This window comes from Podarcis gaigeae (assembly GCF_964106915.1).
Source record: "Podarcis gaigeae genome assembly, chromosome: 5".
In the NCBI taxonomy this organism is placed as follows: domain Eukaryota; kingdom Metazoa; phylum Chordata; class Lepidosauria; order Squamata; family Lacertidae; genus Podarcis; species Podarcis gaigeae.
In genome coordinates this window covers 71,589,976-71,611,346 of record NC_139681.1, presented here as the reverse complement: position 1 = coordinate 71,611,346, position 21,371 = coordinate 71,589,976, and the positions used below count along the sequence as shown (strand labels likewise).

General features: G+C 42.3%; 1 protein-coding gene across 22 annotated transcripts in view; it reads left to right on the top strand.

Annotated features, from left to right (window-relative positions):
- Nucleotides 1-21,371, top strand: part of DOCK10 (dedicator of cytokinesis 10) — a 201,776-nt gene that overhangs the window by 130,632 nt on the left and 49,773 nt on the right. For all 22 annotated transcript variants that reach the window (XR_014565112.1, XM_083742009.1, XM_083742008.1 and 19 more), the window contains 11 exons: nt 835-957; nt 4,792-4,871; nt 6,184-6,371; nt 7,417-7,482; nt 8,207-8,299; nt 9,658-9,781; nt 9,954-10,075; nt 11,753-11,839; nt 13,535-13,627; nt 15,825-15,943; nt 17,455-17,524. Coding sequence is in view for 21 of the 22 variants with exons in the window: in XM_083742009.1 (XP_083598135.1) it covers nt 835-957; nt 4,792-4,871; nt 6,184-6,371; nt 7,417-7,482; nt 8,207-8,299; nt 9,658-9,781; nt 9,954-10,075; nt 11,753-11,839; nt 13,535-13,627; nt 15,825-15,943; nt 17,455-17,524 (1,165 nt within the window). In the remaining variant the exon portion in view is untranslated. The remainder of the gene's footprint in view (nt 1-834; nt 958-4,791; nt 4,872-6,183; nt 6,372-7,416; nt 7,483-8,206; nt 8,300-9,657; nt 9,782-9,953; nt 10,076-11,752; nt 11,840-13,534; nt 13,628-15,824; nt 15,944-17,454; nt 17,525-21,371) is intronic.

Here is a 21,371-nt window from a genome sequence, read left to right as displayed (position 1 = left end):
CCTGAAGCACCACTTTAGCTAATGGGGCCTCCTGCTGCTGCCATGCCGCCGGAGCATGATTTCTGTTCTCATCCTGAAGCAAAGTTCTTAACCCGAGGTACTATTTCTGGGTTAGCGGAGTCTGTAACCTGAAGCATCTGTAAACTGAAGCATATGTAACCTGAGGTACCACTGTATCTGACTTTTAGAAGACGTATGAAGGCAGCCCTGTTTAGAGAAGTTTTTGATGTTTTATTGTGTTTTTAATATTCTGTTGGGAGCCGCCCAGAGTGGCTGGGGAATAACTATATAATTGTTTGTTTGTTTGTTTGTTTGTTTATTATGCAGCCCTGTGGCTGCATCTTCAGAAGTCAGTCTCACTCTCTTCTGTGAGGTTTATTCCAAGGTGGCCAAAAAGTGTAAGAGGACAGGACTCCTTCACCTTTAAGTGTAGCATGAGAAGGCATCAATTCCCTCATCTGCTCCACCATTAAAGGTGCTCTGGTCACCCTAGTTTATTCCCAGGTAAATATGCATAGACTTGTACCCGCAACAAGAATGGAGGTACCTCCTTGATATTATCCTAAGTGCTGCCAGAAATCTGGTGTGTGGTGTGAATATTATTGAACTACTTGGATTTCAATGCCCACGCCACAATCTGACTGACGTATTGCTGAAAACCTCCAGATAAATTGTTTACTTTTAGGTTTGGGGATTTTTTTAAAAAAAGATGGAATTAATAAAAAGAAAGCTTGAAAGTAGAACTCAGTGGCAAAGGAAGGAACTCATGCATCCCTAGAAATAATTAACAAAAGCTTGGTTTTCATTTAATATATTGTTTCCCCTTTGTTACAGACCAGTCTTTAAAGATAATCAGGGAAATATTGACAGAGATTCCCGGTTCTCACCTTTGTTCAGGCAAGAAAGTAGCAAAATTTCAACGGATGACTTAATGAAACTCGTCACAGAATACAGGAGGTAAGGAATCATTGCTTGGCTGTGTTGATTAACTCCTTTGCATCAATGGTTTTGTTTGCACAGAAGAGATGAGTGCCAAAACAACCACATTACATGGAATGGTTTTCACATTAGTCAGTTGCATGCCAAAGTGGGTTTCCAGCAAAGCTCTTTGGGAAAACTGGAGAGATGTTTGCTGCATTAACAAACTTTATGGCCGCTTGATTGTAGTGCTGAATGGAATTAATTTCAGTTGAAGCAAGGGAAATGTGTAGGAATTAAAGATATATAGATGCATTTCATGGAGGAGTGTTTTATCAGGTATATTGACTAAATGGAAGTACAAAGGTGTTTTTTTCTTTTTTTGCCAATTATTTTTATTGCTTTTCCATAATTTTTAACAAATTGTCACCAAATTAATACAAATTAATACAAATTTAAAAGCTGACTTTCTACCCACCCTGATGTCTCCTCTATTTTCCTCCCTCTTTTTCTGCTCCCAATGAAATAATTTTTTCAACTATCATTTCAAAATCCATTCACCCCCTTCTCCCTACACATCACCTGTTCCATTACCAATTTCTGCTGTGGCTTTTGTACATGGCTATAAAGGTAAAGGTAAAGGTACCCCCGCCCGTATGGGCCAGTCTTGACAGACTCTAGGGTTGTGCGCTCATCTCACTCTAGAGGCCGGGAGCCAGCGCTGTCCGCAGACACTTCCGGGTCACGTGGCCAGCGTGACGAAGCTACTCTGGCGAGCCAGAGCCGCACACGGAAACGCCGTTTACCTTCCCACTAGTAAGCGGTCCCTATTTATCTACTTGCACTTTGACGTGCTTTCGAACTGCTAGGTTGGCAGGCGCTAGGACCAAGCGACGGGAGCGCACCCCGCTGCGGGGATTCGAACCGCCGAACATGCGATTGGCAAGTCCTAGGCACTGAGGTTTTATCCACAGTGCCACCCGTGTCCACATGGCTATAACCTGTCCTCAAAATAGTCAAGTACAGTAAATCCTCTTTTATCTATGTATAATAGCCATTCATCAATTTTGAAACATTTCCTTCTGATACCTCTTGAGTAACACTTTTCCTGAGAAAGACAGATCTTGCTTCCTCCCAGACAACAGACACACATTCCTCTCTAACGTGGCCTTGAACATTACTGTCCCAGTAATAAACAACTCAAGCCTCACTGGTGCTGTGTGCAGAGGGTGAAAATGAAATCCACACACACACACACACACACACACACACATATTCCCCCCTCTAACACTGCCAATTTCCCAGGATCACCCACCCTTCACATTTCGCCAAATGTAATCTGAATTTTTACATACAACCAGCTCATTAATAAATCATTAATAAATAAACATAATCCATATCTTTTCTTCTCTGTCTGAAAGTCTCTGAAACTGTCAAGGTGGTATACACTGTGGTCCGTCCTATCCCTTTCACTGTTCCTATTTCCTCCAAGAGGGGTGGGTTGATGTAATCTCAACAAAATCCATATCTCCTCTCCATCCTCCCCCCTAAACTAATAAATCTTCCTGCACTCCATCCTGCAGATCCTCAGTTCCATTACATCCAACTCCACAGCTTATTCTCTTCTGAGTGCTTAACAGACAGTCAGTCTAGTTCTTACCAATCTTTTCTTCTTTACTATTTTTATTTCACAATACAAAGTTCCAAGGGGTGGTCAAAATCCCTCAAAAGTCCCTCAAGGTTGTTACTCTCCTCTTCCTTTCAGGCAAAGTCCTTCATTATAAAATAAATCCATCGCAAAGAGGTATCTTTAAAGTCCACTCTTCCCGAAAACTTTGCATTCCATTACTTTTGGGATGGTGGATAACATAGATCCCGAGAAATGAAATATGTCTTAAAATAATGCCTTTCCTCCCCTCCTTCCACCGTTCAAGCAAAGAAGAATTTAGCATCTTTCATTCTTTCCAAACCTTTCCAAACAGATTATTTTCTCCTGCAGCATAAATCAGGATCTTTTTGGGGTTGGGGGTGCCTCTTCACTCGCCAATTATGTCTGAATTCAAAGGTATTCTGCAGCTCACCATGGTAGCTGGTTGGGGCTGTCCTTGGACGGAGCCATTGAGCCCAGTGCCCTTAACTTTTCATCTGGGAGACAGGGATTTCCTACCCTGCTCACAAACAACAAAAAAGGCATTAACGGACAACCACGGTTTGTGCCCTTTCGATACCCTCGAAAGGTTAGGGGAGACATGCCCCTTTCCACCCCGCATTAATCTCCATCTGGGACCCCTCCCGGGTACTGGAGCACCCAAGAAGATGACCTACCGGGTTCACTGCAAAGCAGGAAGTCCCGTACAGAGTTGTTTTCATCCAGTAACTGCTTCATTTCATTAAGGGTCTTTTTCACCCCTCTCAATGCTCATGTTCAATGATTTATAAGAATTTAACAAAGCAAGGCTTCTGTGTCGTCTTTGGAACTTTGATTATATGTTCAGGCTCCATACAGGAGCTGGTAACCCAACTGGTTTAGGGCTGTGTACAGCTCCCTGGGAAGGGATGCGGGTGGCACTGTGGGTTAAACCACAGAGCCTAGGACTTGCCGATCAGAAGGTTGGCGGTTCGAATCCCCGCGATGGGGTGAGCTCCCGTTGCTCGGTCCCTGCTCCTGCCAACCTAGCAGTTCAAAAGCACGTCAAAGTGCAAGTAGATAAATAGGTACCGCTCTGGCGGGAAGGTAAATGGCGTTTCCGTGCGATGCTCTGGTTCGCCAGAAGTGGCTTAGTCATGCTGGCCACATGACCCGGAAGTTGTATGGCGGCTCCCTCGGCCAATAAAGCGAGATGAGCGCCGCAAGCCCAGAGTCGGCCACGACTGGACCTAATGGTCAGGGGTCCCTTTACCTTTTACAGCTCCCTAGCAGGGCTCTCAGGACAAGCCTGCTTTGGGTTTTCTCTTAAGCCAAGGGCAGAGAGAGTCCTAGGGTTACTCTGTACTTCAGGTTGCAGTACAAAGTTAATCTTCAGTGGCTGAATCCAGCCTAGTTTGCTTTTTCAGAAGCTACAGCAATTCGTCATCAGCAAGGCTTTGTTCTATATGGCTTAGCAATTCTAGCCTTGATAATGCTTTTCAAATTTGCCATTGAAGAGCTTTCAGCAATGGAATAATGGTCACCTAGACAGAGCTTTCACTTCGTTCCTCATCCCTTCATTGTTACAATGCAGAAGCTGACACCGTTTTTTCAGCTAGGCGTAGCTGAATGACAATGCAGTGAATATTGCTTGGAGTTATTTCCTACCATTATTACAATAATTGTTGCTGAAAAATAACAGGAATAAGATTTAATAAAAGTGTTCTTTTCCTGACAGTTACCTCACTTCTATTTGAGAAGAAAAATGGATTTTGCTGTAGTTCAGCAGTTCACTAAAATTTTATGTTTTGCTTTATTCTTTTCTTTGTGCCTTAAATCACTAATTCCATTTTCCTTTATACTTGGGGGGGGGCAGGTTTCCTCCAAATGTTGCTGGACTATTTCTGTCATCAGCCCCAGTCGTATGGCCAATGAAAAAGGATAATGAGAGTTGTAGTTCATCAACATCTGGAGGGCCAATGTTCCCTAACCCCTGCTTTATATGATGGTCCCACCATTAATTTGTACTGGGAACTGTAGGTCTGTGAGAGGTCTCCTATCAGCTCTCAACACCATTAACAAACTACAATTCCTTGGTTTCTTTGGGGGAAACAATGACTATTGAAGTGGATTAAGAGTGCTTCAAACATATGGTGTAGATGTGATCTATGTCTGTGTTCATTTACAACTGCTCTTGCTTATTCTGTCCGTGCCACATTTAAAAAATATTCTTCTGATGTTTGCAGGGCAGAGAAGATCAACAAAATTCAGATCATACCTGGCAGCTTAGAAATCACAGTTGATTCTGTACCTTTGGAGCACCAAAGTATGATTCCAATTTATAATTTCTAAGAAATTGCTAACCATTGTGATGAGACACTGGGATCAAGTGGGGGGGGGATGAATATCACTTTTTTAAAAAAAAATGGGTTGTTTTTATTGACTCTGTGGTTGCTTTGCATAGGAGTGGAGTTTTGTGAAGGAGTTTGGTAGATAGGCAGATTTTGTACCATTAACAAATCTGACACTAGGCTACATTGCACATCACCATGTCTGTGTTCCACAGAATTTCATGGATAAAACCATTTGCAATTTCAAACATTCCATACAAGCAGTAGAAGCATGACTGTCTTAGTCTTCCTTCCCATGCATTTTCAGACCTTGTGTGATGGAAAGAGATGCCTTTTTTCCCTGACACGGGGACAGAGATAATATCCCCCATCTTCACATGAGCCCTAAGAACATGCACAGATGAAATATATATCACTCGTGTTTCCCCTTCTGCCAGTTTCATAGGATTTCCTCCTTTGTCAGTCGCACTTCAACAAATTTTGCATCCATAGGCATCTGCAGGAATTTTTCCAGGTGGGGGAAGGTCGAAAGTAAAACACTGAACAGGGAAAGCAGGCTGATTTCTCACAATAACATGAGATGAATAGTACTTGTACATTTTACTTTTGTATCGCATGTTCTGGGCAACCCAGTCAGATGGGCAGCATACCAATAATAAAAATCTACACATGCTAGAATTATGCTATTTTTAAAGGGTAAGCCAGGAATTTGTGGATTACGGTTCATCCAGATGGGAAGAAACAAGCCCCCCCCCCCACAGTTCCCACCCTGTGGATGCCCATGTGTGCATGTTTACATAGTGTGTATCTTTACATAGTATTATGGAAAGACAACTTCAGTCCAAAGCTTTCCAATTACCCAAATATTTATCCCAAACAGGAGGATATAATATGCCAGTTCTGGAGGGTTTCCCAGCCCAGGGAACCCCCAACTCCCCCCAAACATCACCCAGAAAGGAAAACAGAGGAGAGGGAAGTACCACTCATCCCTCACTGCTGCTGGGTGCCCAGCAGGGTTTGAATATTTCACATCTTCCAAGATTCAGCACTCCCCAACCCCACCAAGATATTGCTCAGCCAAGTATGAGTTTTGACCCAGAAAACCAAGGTCTGATTGATTCATTCATCCATCAAGAGCTGTGATGGTGTGGTTGTTGTGGAGGTTGTAGGGAAGAGGTATAAGAAGCCCTGCTGTGTTTGCTGGGCTTTCTAGATTATAGCCCATTATAGGAAAAGGCTACAGTTTTGTGACTAAAGGGTTTTCTTTCTTTCTTTTTCTTTCTCAAGATTGTGTAACATCATCTTTTATTCCAATCAAGCCATTCAATGATATCAAGGAGCATCAGCCCACAGTAGAGGTGGAAGAATTTGTCCAAGAATCGACAAAGTACTCCCAGACTTATAGAGTATATAAAAACCAAATCTACATCTATCCCAAACATCTGAAATACGATAGCCAAAAATGTTTCAACAAGGTATGCCAAAGCAAGAGCCTTAGCACAGCAACCCTCAGTGTGTTTACTCGAAAGTAAGTCCCTCTTAGTTCAGCGGGACTTACCTATCGACTAGTTTGTGACTAACATCTCGATTCCCTTAAACTGAAGGATTCACAAGCAGCTTTCAGTGCATAGGTTAGATCCCTAGCAATTAAGTGATGCTTTCAATTATTCAGCTGCTTGGCCTCAGCTGTTCTCACAAGGGATTTGAGGGCGATTAAGCAGTTGAATGCTAGCTTCGTTGCTCCTTGAAAGCTCACTGTGCTCCTAATAACCATTCACCAAGAGATAATTTGGCCCTTAGTTTGCAACGAATATAGAATACGTCTGAACCCTATTCACCTTTGGAACCCCCAGTTGTACACGCATTTATGTAAAAATAAGACCTGTTGATTTTATTAATAGCATTTGGACCTGTATAGCAGAATTTCCTGTGGAACAGGCCTCTTGTTTCTGTTTGTTTCTTTTGCTCAATTAAAAAAATGCATTTTGTTTTCCAAAATCTCAATCAGGGTTAATGAACTGACAAACTATAGTAGCTAATGATACTAGAGAAGCAGCTGCAATGTAATGGAACCAGGATTGATTCTAAACACTCTTTCATTAAGATGTGCTTCACTGAAATAAATGAGTCCTGCTTTAAAGCAGGGCTCAGCCGCATAGACATACCCTGTTAAAAAAATCACATTTAAGAACGCAGTATGTCCAAATACAGAACTCCAGTGTTAAACCTGAAAAAATAAACGTAAATTAATGATCATTTTGAATATTACTATATACAGAATGTGAATTATAACCAAAGCAAGGTTTAAAAGTGAAGGGTTGGCTTTCTGTGTTCATATACTCCAGTTGATAAGAGGTTAAATATTTTGCAGTCTTCTTTCTGGCTTCATAACACTGCTCTGGTTTGCTCTCAACTTGGCAGCATAGTGCCAGATTTGGAACAAAGCCTTGTATTTCACACGTCTTTAATTTGCATGTAATTTATGAGCTAATAATTTCCATTTGCACCTTTCTCTTACAGGCACGGAATATAACAGTCTGCATTGAATTTAAAAGTTCCGATGAAGAAGGAGCCAAACCCATGAAGGTGAGCAGAGATGGATCTCATTCACAAAGCAATAGGTCAAAAGCAATTTCTTTGGCAGCCACACGACTGAGGCTGTTCCATGCATTGTTTGTATTTCCATAACAATCCTTTATAATGACAATTATTAGTAGGACTTCTGGAAATGCTTATTCTGCAGTACTTAGAATCATAGAATTATAGAGCTGGAAGGTACCCAAAGGGTCATGTAGTCCAACCTCCTCCGATGCAGGAATTTCTCTGCCAGAGGACTACCCAACTTCTGTTTAAAAATTCCAGTAGAGTCCACCATCCTACACTGTCAAACAGCTCTTACCAGCTGAAAATGATTCCTAAGGTTTAGTCAGAATCTCATTTCCTATCATTTGAAACCATTGGTTCAGGTCTTGCCCCATGGAGGTAGGTAAGTAGGTAGGTAGGTAGGTAGGTAGGTAGGTAGATGAGAGGACATTGTACACTGGACTGTTTCGTGTGTGTGTGTGTGTGTGTGTGTGTGAGAGAGAGAGAGAGAGAGAGAGAGAGAGAGAGAAACAGTCCAGTGTACACTGTTGTCTCATATAAAGTACGATCCACATCAATTCTTCCAGCCCCATTATGACAAGAGTTCATATTAGTTATGAGAATCCAGGTTGATAAAGCCTTCAGAGCTTTGAGCACTTAAAGCAGTTGTTGGGAATACAATCCACAAAATGTTACAAACTAATTAAAGCACAATCTATTTGAACAGTGTATCTACGGAAAGCCTGGTGGACCACTCTTTGCATCAGCAGCATATACAGCTGTTCTACATCATTCACAGAACCCTGATTTTTATGATGAGGTAAGCTTATTTTATTGTGACTTTGTACATATTACTACTATTTAGGATACATTTAACAGTTAAAGCTGTCGGTCCTGCCACCATCACAGGCATGCTTGGTGGGGACACAGGAGAGGGCCTTCTTGGTAGCTGCTCCCAAACTTTAGAACTTTCTCCCTAGAGAAGTTAGACTGGCTCCCTCCTTGTCGTCCTTCCATTGGCAAGAGAAGACAGGCCTTTAGGAACTGACTGTTTTTAAGGAAAGGGCTGGGGCTGTGAGGTGGTTCTATATGCACACACAGTTTTTGAAAATGATAAGATACACAGTCAATTATTTTGTTATTTATTTAATATTTATAAAACGCACTGTATATGGTGTACAACATAAAAACATAATACTACAATAGCATCAATTACCGTATTTTTCGCACCATAGGGTGCACCGGACCATAGGGCGCACCCAGTTTTTAGGGGGGGGGAATCAAGAAAAAAATTATTTCCCCCCCCCAGCCCCAAAGAGCAGCATACAGGCTGCGCACAACCTCTCCCTGCCAGAGGGGTTGCGCGCGGCTATGGCACAAGCCAAGGCAGCGAACAGGATGGATCCCGCTCGCTGTTTTGGCTTCCCCTTTAGCCCCGTGCAGCCTCTCCTTGCCGGAGGGGTTGCACACAGCTATGGAGCAAGCCAAGGCAGGGGCCGGGATGGATCCCGCTCGCTGTTTTGGCTTCCCCTTTAGCCCCGTGCAGCCTCTCCTTGCCGGAGGGGTTGCGCAGAGCTTTCCTGGCTTTTCTGGGAGGTGGGGGGGATTCCCTCACCTTTCGCAAAACTGGCAGAAGCTGTGCACACTTTAAAAGGGCTGCACGGCTCCTTCTGGCTTTCCTGGGAGGTGGGAGAAGCAACTGATGCGGCCAGTCAGTCCCTTCTCCCTCCTGGGGAAAAGCCCGCAAGAGCGCACGGAGCTTGTGTGCGGCCATTGGGGGCTTTTCCCGCCTGCCTCCCCCCTGCATTCGCTCCATAGGACGCACACACATTTTCCCTTGCTTTTTAGGAGAGAAAAAGTGCGTCCTATGATGCGAAAAATACGGTAAAACATCAATAAAGACAGGTTAGTTGAAAAAACACGTTCCAAAGGCTTGCCTGAACAGTGCTGTTTTTTAAAAGACATCTTTTAAAAAGTAATAGACTTATGTAACTGGGTAGAGTTTTGTACTCTCATCCCCATTTCATGCACAAGTTCCACAGCGTAGGGGCAAGAGGGGAAGTTGACTGTATTAAAACGATGATAAGTTAAAATCAGGCTCAAGCCATCCAGGATCCCCCTCTTGCCCTTGTTTGTGTCCGTCTCAACTAAAGATGGTTGCAACATTTTACATTTCAGGTGAAGCTTGAACTGCCCACTCAACTCCATAAGAAGCACCACATTCTCTTTTCATTTTATCACGTCACCTGCGACATAAATGCGAAAGCTAATGCCAAAAAGAAAGAGGCCCTGGAAACATCAGGTAGCTATACCTTGATCAAAGCCATGATTTGTGTTGTTCCTGTATTACGTAGTACCATTTTAGGTCAAGCATTTATGACAAGTTTAGTTTTTTGTGTGTGACCATTGTTGCTTCTCTTTATTTCAACAAAGCAAAATGTTCTAATGCTAATTAGACCTCCTTTTGGGTGCAGTGGGATATGCTTGGCTACCTTTATTGAAAGATGACCAGCTAGTGTCTCAAGAACACAGCATACCAGTGGCAACCAGCCTGCCTCCCGGTTATCTGAGCCTTCAGGATCCTGCAGCTGGAAAGGTATTGTGTAGCATTTGAGTTTTGTGTCTCTCCTACAAAAAGAAAAGTGTCTGTGAATCTTACAATTTGAAATCTTTATAGTATTTGTGCAGTTTTATTATCCTTGGTGTCTGACACTGCCTTGCTGAAATGAAGGCAAAAGGTTCACTTTCTACATATGATAAATTACAGAAGTAAATCTCAAGCTCACAGACACACATTGCCTCATGTGTACTCTGTTTGTGTGTGTGTGTGTGAGAGAGAGAGAGAGAGAGAGAGAAAGAGAAAGAGAGAGAGAGAGAGAGAGAGAATCACCTCATACAACCACATCCTTTTTCTGTGGTGGCCGGCTCTGGTAGATAATTGTTTATGCATGCATTGCTTCACCTGGCACATTTTGCATGCAGTGTGGATTGCTTGAGAGAATTTTCTTCCATGCTGCACCTGCTATAGAGCTGACCTAGTGAATTACAGTGTAAATATGCCCTGCGTATTAAGACACATGGGGGTTTTTCTTCTAGTTGTTGGTTATAATCCCATACATGTCTGGAATCACATACTGAACAGCTACTTCTGTTCTGGATGTCTACAAATAGATGCAGCATTTCTCTGGTTCTGGGTAGTCTATAAAATGTGCGGTGACATGACTTTGAATTAGGGGTAGTGGACATTGTGCTGGTGTCCAACAACGTTTAGGCCTCATCTGCACTTTGCATTTAAATCAGCATCATATCACTTTAAACAGTTATGGCTTCCCCCAAAGAGAGTTATTAGGAGACACCTTTTACCATCACAGAGGGAAGAGGAATTGACTGCTAAACCACTCAGAAACTGTAGCTCGGTGAAGGGAATAAGAGTCTCCTAGCAACTCTCAGTACCCTTAACAAACTACACTTCCCAGAATTCTTTGGAGAAAGCCATGCCTGTTTAAAATGGCACGATACTGCTTTAAATGCGTAGTGCAGATGGTACCCGGTTGGCTACTCTTGCTTTTGATAACACTGTCAAGGGGGGGGAGGTACCAGTGCCGAGGGCCTTCTGGCGGTTCCCTCCCTGCGAGAAGCCAAGTTAGAGGGAACCAGGCAGAGGGCCTTCTCGGTAGTGGCACCCGCCCTGTGGAACACCCTCCCACCAGATGTCAAAGAGAACTACAACTACCAGGCTTTTAGAAGACATCTGAAGGCAGCCCTCTTTAGGGAAGCTTTTAATGTTTAATAGACTATTGTATTTTAATATTCTGTTGGAAGCCACCCAGAGTGGCTGGGGAAACCCAGCCAGATGGGCGGGGTATAAATAAATTGTTGTTGTTGTTGTTGTTGTTGCCTAAATTGGACATGTGCACAGAATTTTACATTTTCAGTGACAGGAGGAATTTGGCTCAGTATTTCTTTTTATAAATTTAGACATGGTGATCTTTATAAATGTAGACAAATATGATTAGTCCTGCCCATGTGTTTCCGGTATTCATACACTTACCACAACAGCTGCAGAACTCACTACAGGGAAGTGTCTCCATTCTGAAAATGGTACCTCTGAATGGATCCAACAGAAGGCTGACGTTCTGAAAGGCTGAAAGTTTGGCTACTTAATGGCATCCTTTCCCATTTTCCCCCATGGAACAATCCTGCAAGTGTTACAAATCTAGTGTTACAAATTAAGGAATTGACTAGAAATACGTGCTGTTTGTATTGTTTGCAGCACAGTGGAAGTGACGTGAAGTGGGTAGATGGAGGGAAGCCACTCTTCAAAGTGTCTTCATTGGTTGTATCGACAGTTTATACTCAGGTGAGCACCTTTACAAAAATTTATCTTGGTGAAAGGCAGTCTGTGTGAAAGGCTGAATACAAAGGCTGTATGTAGAATTTCTGCTTAATGTTTCAGTAGGGTCCCCATGGTTTTCATTTTACAGTACTGAATACGAATGTATAGATAGGCAAATCTAAAAAAAGTAATATAAGCACTGATAACTGGGAAACACTGGCCTGAGAGTGCTCCAACTGGAGAACAGCCTTTACCAAAGGTGTCATGGACTTTGAAGAAGCATGAACTCAGGACGAAAGGGAGAAGCGAGCTAAGAGGAAGTCACGTTTGGCAAACCCTCACCGTGATCAACTCCTATGCAGAAACCTATGTCCTCACTGTGGAAGGACATGTGGATCCAGAATTGGCCTCCACAGTCACTTACGGACCCATTGTTAAGACCGTTTTCATGGAAGGCAATCTTACTCAGCTACGAGTGATCACCAAAGGAGAAAGATAGACTATTTAAACTAAATAATAGTTTAATAAATTGTTCAATATGGATATTCCATACTTCCTCGAGGAATTACGGTGGTACCTTAGTTTAAAAACAGCTTAGTTTATGAACAACTTGGATTAAGAACACTACAAACCCTGAAGTAGGTGTTTTGGTTTGTGAACTTTGCCTTGGAAGCCAAACATGTTCCGCTTCCTGTTGAGTGTGTTCCATTTGTAAATTGAGTCCCCCGCTGCTATGGGAAAACACACCTTGGTTTAAGAATGCTTTGGTTTAAGAAGGGACTTCCGGAACGGATTAAGTTCATAAACCAAGGTACCACTGTATACAAAGGTTGTCAAAACAAAAATTTCACAGCAGTCCTGAGCTATGGTTGGCAGCAGCAGAACAACAGATCAGCCACCACATCTGAAGCCCTGGTAGCTTATGCTGGGTCAGGGGAGGTAGGGGGAAAGGCTGCCTTCATTTTTGTGTGTGTGAGAAGCCCAGATCAAGCCCCTTTCAGGGGAATGGATGGGCTTAGGATCTGGAGATCTATGGTTGGCTGTACTCTGCTTTATCCTATTCTGGGGCTCTGTGCTGGCTGCCACCAGCAGTCGTGTTCGATCCATCAAGCTTTCCATGATAACAGTGGGGGCCTCTGGTGGACAACAGCAGCAGGTGGGGGACCTCTTTCACATTTGTCCAGCAGCACAGATCCATGGGGTAAGATTTTGCACAGTAAATAGCTAAAGAAAACAGACTAATTAATCTTTTGCAGAAAGGGGGAGGGTGCAGGTATTAGTGAAAATACAATCTTTTCTAGGAAGTCAGTGACACTGCTGACACTGCAACAGATCTGATCAATGCTAAATAAAACATGAAAAACATATATAAAGGAATGGTACAGAAGTTAACTGTATCAGGCTAATTTTTCATTGTTTCATTGCTTGCCATTACACTTCTGCTTATAAGAATGCAAGTCAGTATTTCTGACACTTCACTGTCATTTTGTGTATCACCTTGAAATAGACTGAGTGTCAGTAGTTTTGGTGTTGTATTCCGCTGCTGCTGAAATAGTTCGATGGAATTTGATATGTTTTTAATGATGAATTCGTACTGCTGTTTAGTTTCTTGTTCATATATGGTTGGATTTCCCTCTGCTCCTATTGGAGGAAGAGCAGGATACAATGTGTACATGATGTAGGTATAAATAAGTAAATAATGTATTTTGCTGCTTTTAGGATCCATATCTGAATAGATTTTTCCAGCAGTGCCAAAAAAGGAACAGGGATCTATCCCAACCACCTACCTCAAACTTTATCATCTCCTGTAAGGTAAGATAATAAATGATAATGGCAGTGTTAATGATAATGATGCATTTGATAGTAGTGATAAAGATGAGATTACCACTAAGTAATGCTACGTTTTGCCTTTGCCTTTTGAATAACTCCCATTGTATCAGTTTTAGAAATGCACACATATTCACAATAATGGATGGCATGTTGCTGAATAGCTCCAAAGCAACTTTGCAAATGACACTGATCGCCCCCCCCCCCACAAAAGGTTTACCCCAAAAGTTACAGGCCCATGGCAAATGTTTAATACCTGCCCACCTAAGTTCACCATTCACAGCATGGGCTGCTTAAAAAAAGGAACTTATCCTACTCTCTCCCAAATGAAAAAAATAAATCATCCTGCCTGGTCACACTGATGTAACTTTTATTTACCACTGGTGATCAGGCAAGTGGTTATTTACAAGGTTGTTCTGGAGCATTCAAGAAAACTCCAGGGTACACAATGTTTGCTTTCCTTATTTGACTCCCAGGAACTGTATGACCTTGTGTGTTGCTGTTTACTGTCCTTCCCATTCATTATGTGAGTGCATAGGTGGTAGAACGCCATAAGAGCATCCCTATGTCCAGTAGAGACCAGTAGCGGCCTGCGTAGCAGCATATTGCTGGTGCTTACCAGAGAGGGGATAAGGCGTGGGGAGCTCAGAGCTGTTTGGGAATGTAATCGCAAGAGCGTCTGATTGGCTCTGTTGTGCCACACAACCCTGAACTCCCCTTGCTTCTCCCCTCACCCTCTTTCTCCAATGAGAGCTAGCGACACGCTATGTTTGGAAGCCAGGAGATCAGCAATGCCCCATGTACAGCACTGCATGTCTAATACCATAAGAAGAGCCATGCTGGATCTGACCAGAGACTCATCTAGTCTACCCTTCTGTTCCCACAGTGAGTGACCAGATGTGTTTGGGAAGCTCACAAGCAGGATATGAGCAAAATAGTTATCTCCTGTTCGTATTCCCCAGCAACTGGTATTCAGGCATGATGACTCTGATCGGGGGGTGGGAGGGGTTAGTATATAGCCATCATTGATAGTTTTGATGTCATTTATCATGACCAGGCATTCTTTTATTCTCCCTGAATATATATAATCCCCTTTTAATGTCATGAAAGTTGGAGGAATCACTGCAGCTTGTCCTAGGACACCAAGTTTAGGTTCACTTTTTTTTGGACAATAATTGTCTTATTTACAGATGATCAAATTACCCCTTTAAAACTAGCTCATAACTCTTTGTCCATCACTATTTCTGATGTCACTTTTGTCATGAGGTAAATGTGCATATTGCAGTTTGTGATCCGTGATGCTCTTGGAACAGCCATTTGCACGTTTTCATTCACGAGCGTTTCCCAAAATTAAATTTAGCCACTTTAAAAGCGAAATCTGAAGCATTATGTCATTCTTTTGGGGGTTTTCCTCATTCAAACAGCTGCAACATACAGAGGAAGTAACAGGATGAGGAAATGTGGTCATTAACTACACCCCTCCCTTTGTGGTCAATTTTCCACAGCTCAGTCTTTAGCAATTTGCTGGCACTAAGGCTTCTCTTGAGCTTTCGTAAGGCAGCCTTCGCCAATGTGCGGCCTTTCAGAGGTTTTGAACTACAATTCCCATCAGCCCCAGCCAGCATTTACTGCCTGGAGCTGATGGGAGTTGTAGTCCAAAACCTCTGAAGGGCAGCAGGTTGGTGAAGACTGCCTTAAGGTTTAGAAAACAGCAAGCTATTGCAGAAAATTCTCCATTAATCTTGATATTAATTCATTTTTCACACTTCCCTTTGTCCAAGAAGCTCACAATGGCATACACTGGGTCACTGTATTTTATCCTTTCTTAACTCTGTCATTGTTGGCTAACCATGCAAGGATAGAAGATTTCAGAAACAGACACCTAAAGCTGGTTAAGTTGAGAAAGTGTTATCAGATCAGTGGCACCCAGGCAGCTCCATTGGACATGCATAAATCCAAACCACATCTCCCTGCTCCATGTTCAACACTTGAACAGCTATACTGCTCTGGCTCTATCTTTGCATACCTATTTAAAATACAGTTTAAATCATAGTTGATTTGGGGTACAACTATTTCTACAGCAAAATATAACTCTACTTTGATGAAATTACATTAATGTGCAGTTGTCACAAAGCAGCAGAGAATCTGCCTGTCTTTACATGTATTTTTGTTTCGTAACCAGAATTTGCTTAAAATTGAGAGGATCCATGTCATCGTGAATTTTCTGCCTGTGATTCTGAACCAGCTCTTCTGGGTGCTTGTACAGAATAAGGAGGATGAGATTACAACTGCTGTGACCAGGTTTATTTTCCATTGTATTTGTTTCATGTTTGCCGTGTGTATTGGGAACATAGGAAGTTGCCTTAGTCCCTCTAGCTCAGTATTGTCCACACTAACTGGCAGTGACTCTCAGTTGGGGGTCTCTTCCAGCTGTACCTGGAGATTCTGGGACCTTCTCTATGTAAAACAGCTGCAACCTTCCCAGCAGGTGCCAGACAACCTCTAGTCACTTACACCGAAATTGGGAATGCTGTCTTAACTTTAAAAATGGCATTCATGTTTGAAAACATCTGTATATGCAGTTTTTTGGGGAGGGGTAGAGGCAATTTTCTGTGATTCTGTCATCTACACCAAAGCGGTCACATTTATGGGAAGGGATGGGCAGAATAACTAAGACTGTATTTAGAATGCACTTCCGCATGACACATCTCTTGATTATCTGTGTGTTTATTTTTGCCTTTGTAATGATGAAGTTTTCAGTTCACTTTCACTAAAATCATCAAGCAGAGTTTTGCAGCTGACTTCACAGAGGCCACAACTTTGCTAAATAATCCAATATGTTTTTGATATATGTAAGGTTGGGTCCATTTCATTATGCCCAAACTCCAGAGTAGATTGTGAAGTCCAGAATGAATTTTTGTAGAAAGTAGTGCTTCCATATTTAATTCAATGAAAAATGCTGGATTTTTCTTCTTCCGTTCCAGAACTAACTGCCTTAATTTCATAGGCAGAATGGCACTGGAGTTTTATGATACCTTTATTAAAATCTCTGTATTAGAATTTTTATAGGCTTTGAAGGTAGGAAGCTGCCTTATATGCAGTTAGACCATTGGTCCCTGTAGCACAGTACTGCTGACTAAAAATAAACATTAAAAAGCAAATGTGGAGCAAAGCATTTATCCTGAAGTTATCCTGTGCATCAGTGCTCCCAAAGCAGGTAGCAATGCAAGCCCCTCGAATTTCCTATGTCAGCTGTTGGCTTCTAGAACCCGAGTTAACCGAGTTAACCAGGGACAGTCTACGGGATATCTAACAATCCAGGATAGCAGCTGGAAGGAGTGGGAAACGGCGCTGGAATAAGGGAATTTCCCACAAAAAAAAGGGAAGGTTGACAGCTATGCATGGCACCCTGGTGTTCTTTGAATGATGGTCAGGGGTGCCACAGGCAGTGCTGGCCTCTGTCTTCCTTCCTTCCTTCCTTCCTTCCTTCCTTCCTTCCTTCCTTCCTTCCTTCCCTCCCTCTTCTGCCCTGAGGACTCCCAAGAAGAGAGGAGAGGAGGGTGAGGGAACACTCAACAAGAAAGGGTGTTTGAAAAAGGGCGAGAGGCGGCCAGCTCTGCAGGCAAGGGGTGACATAACTGGGCTCCTGAGCCCCACAGAAAGAATGTAGTCAGTTAAGGGAGCCATAGACTCAAAAAGATTGAAAATCTCTGCCTTAATTAATTCAATTTTCTTGTGTTCCATGCTGAATGTCAAACAACTCCAAGGGAAAAGGTGTATCTTCATGATCATTCAATAATTTAACTTTACAGGGTGCTTACTGATATTGTTGCCAAGTTCCATGAAGAACAATTAGACCACTGTATCCAAACATACGTAAAGGTAAGAGCATTTAACTCACTTTTTGATCATCTCTGTTACATTACATACCTATCTCAGGTTTCCTCTCTGATGGCAAGTAGCATTTTACGTTGTTGTAAGAGGTGTGTTATCTTCCTTTATTAGCTAACTGTGATGATTTCATCAATTGCTCCTCTTACAAGGAATTGACAAATGGTCAAATTGGCTTTGGTGGTCAATTTTAATAACAGTGCTTTTCTGTGTGCTTTGAAATTGCTTGTGCCGTAATATTTCCTTATTTTTTCCCCATTATTTTCTTAAGAAACTTTTTTTTATTTGTCCAAATTACAGTGCTTTTGTACCTGCTTATGGTATGTTAAATATTTTTAATCTTCCAGCATGATTCTTTGCACATTATCGTGAGTCTGCACTGCTTGTTATGCCCCTTCTCCATTCACTCCTCACTCAAAACCGCCATCAAACTTGCCGGGATATTTAGGAAGCTGGCACCAAGTACCTTAAAAGCATATCCTTGTGTACAGAAATTCAGTGCAACCACTTAGAAGTCCCTGCTGCAGACCTCGATTAGACTAACTTCCTGAAAGGAGAAAGAATATCCCCCAGCTGATGCATCTTCGGTGGATGGGGAAGTGATACTTTTTTGCATGTACATACATAGAGCTCTATGCACATTCAGTACATTACATGCAGTCTTTTTACCAATACCACCCTTGGGGCAGATAGAAATGATGCATCATCAGACATGTGCATAGGAGTTCAGGCAGCTAAGTGGTTCCCAATTAGCTAAGTACTGTGAACACCCTATTTTTTCAAAAGCCAATCCACGGACCCCCCTGCTTTTGAAAATTTTGATACGTTCTGTGGTAGTTTTTGTGGTATGAATGGTGCCACACACCTCCTGGGCGGGTTACACGGAATGCCTGGCATCCATGGAGTTATGTGCAGTTCCTAGATCTGTAGCACTTCTTCCAGTTTATGGATTTCTGAATTGATATGTACCACTTTATGTGCTGCTTACAATACAGGGATGCAGGTGGCGCTGTGGTCTAAACCACTGAGCCTCTTGGACTTGCCAATCAGAAGGTCAGCAGTTCGAATCCCCACAATGGGGTGAGCTCCCGTTGCTCTATCCCAGCTCCTGCCAACCTAGCAGTTCGAAAGCACGCCAGTGCAAGTAGATAAATAGGTACCACTGCGGCAGGAAGGTAAACAGCGTTTCTGTATGCTCTGGTTTCTGTCACGGTGTTCCGTTGCACCAGAAGCGTTTAAGTCATGCTGGCCACATGACCCGGAAATATGTCTGTGGACAAACGCCGGCTCCCTCGGCCTGAAAACAGGATGAGCGCCACAACCCCATAGTCTCCTTTCACTGGACTTAATCATCCAGGGATCCTTTACCTTTACAATACAGAACTGCAGCTCAATAGATAATAATGAACCATGTGATCTTCTCCAGTAGCAATAATAACAGCTTGATTTACAAATAAGTTCCAACTGTTGCCTGCCAACATGTCTATCCCCAGACAAATCTGACTTTGCAGTCTCTTGAAGGGATGGCAAAGACCTAGAACAGCTTACTCCAACCAGGATCCCTGCATCTCCCATGAAACCCAGCCAGCATGGCCTTGAAGCCTGGGGCTGAATGGAGATCGAATCCATATCATCTGGAGGCACCAGGTTAGAAAGGACAGAACTGGATCATATTGAACACATTCACATGAAATGTTTCCATATGAGAATCTCTACTGTACACTTATCACAACAAAAATTCCTTGAAGTAGGAAAAAATAAATAGTGTGAATCAACTAACAGACACTGGCAAACCTCATACAAACTAGTTCAAAAGCAGCAGTTTAGAAAATTCTGTGTTTCAGTGAACAAAGTAATAAGAAAATTTAGAGAGCAGTTGGTGCCAGCCTTCACCTCTGGCTTGGAGTTGCACCGTATTAGTCCAGCCACTTAGAGGATTTCTAGAGAATAAGTGGTACATAAATTTTGTTAAAAGAATAAACTAGTGAATTTAGGTCTGATTCACATGTGCATGTACATAGCTTCAGAATCATTGCTCAGTGATTTTCCGCCGAATGTTTTGAAAGGGAATGTGTGAACTGCTTCCATTGTAAAGCATTGTGTTTGAGGTGATATGAAAGGTCTAACTGTGGTGTTTGATATGTGATAGCTATTTCATTCATGCAGTTCATTCTTGAAACAAAAAGTGAATGTATTCTTACTCGCTATTGGGATATGAGTGTACACTAGTTAAAGCACTTTAGGACAGCAATGACCTAAAGCTAAGAATTACGGTTATCAGTCCATGTCTGTATTAGGGTGAGATTTACTGAGTTCTGCATCCATATATTGTCACAGATCATGAAGATTTGCAGTTATCTCAGGCAGATATGCCATCAGAAATATTACGTGTTGGGATATAAATCCTTTACTGCTAGATTTTGTGCGTAGAAGAGGCTTAACAAAAAATAAATTGAATCTACAGTAGTTATACATTTTTGTGAGAACAAAACAAGAAACACTTTTTCCATTTGGTTCTCTGAGTATTACACTGCTGAATTTTGGCGTAAAGAAAGCTTACACCTATGATGAGTAAAATAATAAAGTGGGTGATAAATGATAAAGGAAATTAAACACCTTTCTTATGTTCAAATTGTAATTGGATACAGCATACAAGTATGGGTTACGTGAATAATTTTGCGAATGGAATAAACTAGTATTCATTCTGTATGCTTGTTGTTTTTTAGCGAGGGTTTAAGAACTTATTGCTAGAAACAGTGCCAGATTATCAAATAGGCAGAGAAGGCACTGGGCTATAGGCCCCACGCCTTTTAGGGGCCCCACAACAATGGATCAAAATAATATTGACTTGATCTTGAAAGAACATTACAATCAAGCTTTCTTATTTCAATGTTATCCCACTAGAGCACCCACATGGGTGAGGGGAGAGATTTTGACTGCCTAGGGGCCCTGGGGCTTCCACGGGATTTAATATAGCACTGGCTAGGAAAATAATTGGGCAACGGTTAGAAAAACTACCTTGCAAGAGAAAGAAGCAACCCTATAATTAACGAACATTCTGAAGAATGGCAAGGGCTATTCTGCAGTTGTAGCTAAGAGAATGAGCTGTGAATCAGGCATCTTGAATTTTACCTCTGACGTGAAATCACTATGTGGCCTTTAACAAGCTACTCCCTCTCAGTCTAAATTCTCCAACTGCTGCATAGGGATATTAATACACCTCACAGTGTTGTTGTAAGGATTCAAACAAGATAGCAGCCCAGTTCGTATGTCATGATGAACCCCACTCACAAAAGGAGGAAACAAGCCGCAGCCCTTGGCTAGCATCATGGCCATACCAGAGATCATGGTTTGTTTCACCCCCAACAAACCATCATCTATATCCAAGGTTTGCTCCTGGCTTACTTGTGATTTGCTGGACTGAAAGAAATCACAATACCTGGTTTGGATGTAATGCTAAGCCAGGGTTTGTGGGAGAAGAGGGGAAGAATGAAACGATCACACTCGTGTATGATAAGCCATGCTTTATATTTACCATAATGTGCAAATGCAGCCAATGTATGTGAAGTTTGTTGAACACTCAGAAGTGTTTACAAATAATTGTTGTCGCTGCTGCTGCTGTTGCATGTCGAGGTCCCCAGGTCCACCCCAATAACTCACACATCACACAGAATTTTTGTTTAAGGTTTTTGGCATAATTTTGGCCACAACTTTATTAAAATACAAATTTGTGAGTGGTTGCTTAGGCATTGGTTGCGACTATCTGCCCCCACCATGGGGGACAGACTGACATTCCGCACGATGCGAAAGTCAGAATGGGGGTTACGCGGAGCAGGGA